The 5,760-nt window shown below is 45.3% G+C and overlaps 1 protein-coding gene across 1 annotated transcript in view; it reads left to right on the forward strand.

Annotated features, from left to right (window-relative positions):
* Positions 1-4,639, forward strand: part of Lmntd1 (lamin tail domain containing 1) — a 29,012-nt gene extending 24,373 nt beyond the window's left edge. The window contains exon 8 of the mRNA XM_028757539.1: positions 4,593-4,639. Within this exon, the coding sequence (XP_028613372.1) occupies positions 4,593-4,639 (47 nt within the window). The remainder of the gene's footprint in view (positions 1-4,592) is intronic.
* Positions 4,640-5,760: the final 1,121 nt, after the last annotated feature.

A 5,760-nucleotide genomic window follows, 5' to 3' on the forward strand; every position in this document is an offset into this window, starting at 1 on the left:
CAGGTGTGCTCGTGACCTGCCTCACAGGTGTGCCAGGTGTGCTCGTGGCCTTCCTCACAGGTGTGGCAGGTGTGCTTGTGACCTTCCTCACAGATGTGGCAGTTGTGCTTGTGACCTTCCTCACAGGTGTGGCAGGTGTGCTCATGACCTGCCTCACAGGTGTGACTCGATGCCTGACTGAAGTGACTTAAGGGATGGTTGTTTACAGAGACCGTGCAGGCAGGAGCAGCTTGGCAGTAGTGCTGGAGCTTTAGACTGTTTGCTGCCAGGGAGCGGGGAGCGGGACTCAGAGAGAGAAAGGCAACCCTAGTGCCCAGCTGGATCCCTCCCTGTTTTTTGTTGTTGCTGTTTTGTTTTGTTTTTCTGTCCTGTGGTGGTGCCACTCACCTTTATGGCAGGTCTTTTTCCCAACTAGTCCTGTCAGGAACCACCTCACAGCCAGCCAAGCCTGCCTCACTAGTGCTTGGTGGCTTAACCACAGTTTGGTGGTTAAGACTTTCATCACAGGTAGAATATTCACTGATATCTTCTGTACGCTGGAATGTTTTTAAGATTTCTTTACATCTTTTTTACCTGTGCATATTTGTGAGTTTGTGTAAGTATGTGCTGTGTGTGTAGTACCCGTGGACACTAGGAGAGGGTGTCTGATCCCCTGGAACTGGAGTTATGGGTAGTTGTAAGCCCCTAGATATGCTTGCTGAGAAACAAATTGCTCTTAAACACGGAGCCAGCTCTCCAAAAACTGTGTTTCAGTGAAAACAGGAAGCAGCAGATACATTCTTGGTGGAACGAAAGCTGTGTGGGCCTGACGTTTGCTGAGCAGAGAGTAATCCTGGGGATGCAGAGTGAGGCATGTCTGCAACCCCTGTCCACGTTCAGTTACTATCTCTGGCCTCTCAGTCATCTCATGCAACACAGATGGACAGTAAAGTCTAGTCCGATGGCAATGCAGATAGCAAGGGTTTGTTCTGATTGTGTTTTGAGGGTGGAATGTTCCTCACAGGCTCATGGATTCAAACACTTGGAACGCAGATGGGACTCCAGGAGCCTCTCTGGAAGAAGTGAGGTGACTGGGTGGACCTTGGGGTTCTGACAAGCTGGCCTTTCTTCCTGACTGCTCTCTGCTTCCTAAGTGCTGACAAAATGTGACCAGCCACCTCACACTGCTGCTGCCATGCCAGAATTAACCCTTATTCCCTTGAGTTGCTTCTTCTCCGATATTTGGTTACATTAACAAGAAAAGTAACCAAGCCGGTTCCTGAGTGAATGGGCTTTACTTTGCATCTGTGTGATAGTTTGTACTTGCTCGGCTCAGGGACTGGCACTATTAGAAGGTGTGGCCCTGTTGGAATAGGTGTGTCACTGTGGGTGTGGGCTTTAAGACCTTCATCCTAGCTTCCTGGAAGTCAGTCTTCTACTAATAGCCTTCAGATGAAGATGTAGAATTCTCAGCTCTTCCTGCACCATGCCTGCCTGGATGTTGCCATGTTCCCACCTTGATGATAATGGACTGAACCTCTGAACCTGTAAGCCAGCCTCAAATATATGCTGTCCTTATAAGAGTTGCCTTGGTCATGGTCTCTGCTCACAGCAGTAAAACCCTAACTAAGACATCTGCTTACTGCTCTTGGCCCATCAGCTGTCCTTCATGCTGTAGTCTTCAGCAAGACTCATTTTAGTTCAGTGCTGTGTAGCCGCTACTGTCTTCAGCACCAATATTACTGTGGTAATGATGGTTTATTTTCTGAGGGCTATACAGAGAAACCCTGTCTCAAAAAAAAAAAAAAATGATGGTCTATTTTCTGAGTTCCAGGACAGCCAGGGCTATACAGAGAAGCCCTGTCTCAAAAAACAAAAACAAAAAAACAACAAAAAAAAGATGGTTTATTTTCATTGATGAAGGTTGCAGAGCCATACGATGAATGACAACTGTTAGAAAACAAATGAACCCCAAGCCTAGTGCATCAATAGGACGGTTAAAGTCTCACCAGTGTGAGGGCAGGACTCCAAGATCACACCCGGGGACTTAAGCCGGACATGGGGCAGTTCTCATCATACCTCGTTAGATCTGGCAAGTCTGTCTTGGGAATCAAGGTATTTTCCCATAAGAAACTGCCACCAACGAAGGTCTGATATACGTTTCCTTTATGTGTCCAGGCTAGCATCTGGCCTGTTCATTGCTGCTTGCTTATTTTGCGTGGTTTAAATTTATTGTATTAAGAATTTGCAATGTCCGCAATCACAATTGTAAGGCTGGTAGAATATTAGGTGTGTGTGTCTGCGTGTACATGCATGTGCCTGCATGTGCGAGTGTGTGCATGTGTGCATGTTTGTGCGTGTGCAGAGTGCCCAAATGCTCGTTCGTGTCCCTTTATCAAACTAAGAACACTTATACAAAGCAAAAGTAAGTTACCCCTGTGATTGAGGATAGTAGCCTTTCTGTCGGTTTCCAGAGTATGATTTTATAACTTTTCTAAAATAAAAGAACATTTGAGTGAGAGCATCGTCGTGAGCCCCTCCCTACAGGTTTCTTTAGAAGCCAAATAAGCATTCTGGTGTCGTAATCCTCATAAAATAACCAGCCACATCATAACTGGACCTTTTACCTCAAAACAGTTCCACACCACACACATGCGATAACCTGTTCTTTCCTGAGGACTGTGCCCCAGCTCTTTAGTGAGTATAACCCATTTGTGGAGAATTGTGTCATTAATGATCCACTTCACCACACAATTAAAACTACATTTTTGGGAATTCAAAACGTTCCCGTTAATTAAAAGGGGCTAAACATTTTGGCTTTTTATTACCGAAGACATTATCATCTCCCTCCAAGACTCAAACACAGAACAACCCCGGGGGAGTTCCTGTAAATGGCTGTAGAGCTACTTCCTTTCATTCTTGGGATACAGGCTTTTGGAGTTCAAACCCCTTGTGCTCAGACCGACCAGACTGCAAGGACACACATGAAGCATGTACAGGGTCTGACAGCCAGTGATGTCCTACCTTCTTCTACATCTAAGGCCTATACTACTGCCTGTAGCAAATACCTTGGAGCCCTGGGTGTGACACAGCCCCATGGACACTCAGGAGGTTTATATCATGCTGTACCAAACAGAATCCTGACTCACTGGCTTCTGGAATCTGTCCATGACTGAGAAAGTCCCTGCTGACTGTACACCTGCCCCACTGTGGGCCCCTGTCTGTGATACCCTACTGACAGAGCCTGGGATGCTCCGTTGTAAGCAAACGCTGGTGAAATCTGGTAGTTCTGAACTTGTCAGTATGGCTGAGGAACTTTTCCTGTTGTTTCCAGAGTACCTCACTATCTTCTTAGAATGTTTCACTTGGTTGGTGTTGGTTTTTTTTGAGATTTTTTTTTTTAGACCTAACACAAACAGGCCTAGAAGTTACCATGTAGCCAAGGCATCCTTAAACTGTTGCCTCCTGGGGGCTCATCTCTGCCTCCATGATTGAAGGGACGATCTCCACACCAGCCTGTATTTCTTTTTACTTTGTTGGACAGAAGTAATCTGTCCTTGCTGACACTGATGTCACTCTTCAGTGTGATTCACTGGTTCCTTTGTGAACACTGTGTTCACACACTATCAGCTCAGGCTCACTCAGGTACAGCCGCCTCTTTCTCCTAGCCTCAAGGTTCACCCACAGATGTAATACCAAACTTGACCAACCACAGAGTGAAGATATCCAGAAATAAAATACTAACCATGTACACTGTCAGTGTTACTTAAACAGCACAGCAATGCCACATGGAATGTTCATACTGTATGTAGTTTTTACAAGTACTGCAGGTATGGTTTAGAGCGTGGCTGTACTGGAGAATGGCACGTACATACACAAAGACTGCCGTTTAGACAAGAGCCTTGAACATCTGTGAGAGCAGCAACTGAGCCCCACAGATTCCTGAGGGTGAAGGGCACATGTCACCTCAGCGTTGACAAAGGTGACAAGCAGGAGACAGTGTCCTCTGCCCACACATCTTCTTGTGCCCCTCATGCCCCCTCCCCTGGTCACCATCTCACTGTGGTATGTGTGAATGCAGAAATCACTGGGGACATTGTATAAGCAGCGTGTCATTCTACAATCCTCCTCTTAAGAATGTTACTCAAGATGGTGTTCAGGAGAGTTAGCAGTTCAAAGCCAGCCTGGGCTACACAGATACTTAGAAGCAACTTGGTACAATCTCTTACAAAGTAAAAGGAGGGCTGGGTAGCCAGCCTCATTCTGGACCACTGAAGCCTGACAGTCAGTCTTCAGTACTGAGAATAAATTATGTGCACACACAAACCTTCCAGGGTCATGTTCTATTCTCAGTTTTGAATATATTTTGAATACGCCTCCTTTTAAATTATTCGCCAAAAAATGCAGACTTACCAATAATTGAAAACTGTTCTCCTCAAGTAGTTGCTAAGCTACCTTGCTTCACGTCTCCATTAAACTCAGCCTTCAAACCACAGATTTCTTCTAGTTAAAGAAAACCATGCTGCTCAGAGCCCGTTTGACAGTTTTTTGTTTTCCTGTGAAAAGTTAACACTTGGAACAGCAACCGAACTCCTTGTCCTTTGTATTTCTAGGGACCAAGAAAAAGAAATCAAAGTCATCAGAAAATGGGAAACCATGAAATCTGCGGATGTGAGTAACTATTGTAGAGCTGCTTTATAGCAAAACAACCCACCAATAATTGCAATAAATTTTTGAGGGTCTCGCTTCATGTCTGAAGCTGGCCTCAAACTCCTGTTAATCCTCCTGCTTCAGCCTCCAGATGTGATGTTTGGAATACTGCAGGATGTGTATTTTTCTTTTTTCTTTTCTTCTTTGTTTTATTCTTTTAAAAGACAGGGTCGGGTGACATAGCCTTGGCTGGCCTAGAACTTGCTATGTAGAATATACTGGCCTCCAGCTCACAAGGATCCACCCGTCTCTGCCTCCTTAGCCACAGTGAGACAGATGTTATGCACCCCAACACCCAGCAACCTCATGTGTTCTCTAATTTTCTAACAGACATTTCTGTTGCCTTTGAATCCATCAGGTTTTGTCTTCTTGTTAAATAATGTGCTTTCTAAGAATGAGAAATAATTTGTCCCGATCCTCATTTTATTTTTGTTCATAGGTAAGTAATATGCCACTGAAATCTAGAATCAGAACTCTACATGTAAACCAACATGGTTCACTTGGTGTGAACAACACATTAATTGCATGATGGAAACTGCAGGGCTCTGTCCTGGGACATTTCAGTGGTGTTGAAAGGAAGAGCAGGAGTGCCATCTTCTGGGATCTAGTTGCCTCACGACTTAGCATCATCTAGGCAGTCACTTCTCCGGTTGCTTCATCTTTTTTTGGTGATGTCAACATCCATTATTGAGGAAGAGTCCATCAAAGGCCATGTGTCGGTGTGAATGAGAATGGCCCCCCGCAGGTTCCAATGTCTGGATCTTGATCTACAGTTAGTAGAGTAGTTTGGGAAGGATTAAGATCCATATCTCTTGCCAGGGACTAGCCCCAACCTCTAGGTCCTGAGGTGGGACACAGCGTTGTATGAAGGCCAGAAGCTGATGACCTCTGGCCTTGTGACTCTCTTACTATTCTTACTGGTTTCTGGTTATTAACTTCTGCTGTTAGCAGCAGGGAATCTGGGAGGCTAGGCTCATCCTCTCCCACTGAGGCCAGACAAGGCAGCCCAGCTAGAAGAACATATCCCACCTACAGGCAACAGCTTTTGGGATAGCCCCGACTTCAGTTGTT

Source organism: Grammomys surdaster, unplaced genomic scaffold (genome assembly GCF_004785775.1).
Source record: "Grammomys surdaster isolate TR1022 unplaced genomic scaffold, NIH_TR_1.0 126176, whole genome shotgun sequence".
Classification (NCBI taxonomy): domain Eukaryota; kingdom Metazoa; phylum Chordata; class Mammalia; order Rodentia; family Muridae; genus Grammomys; species Grammomys surdaster.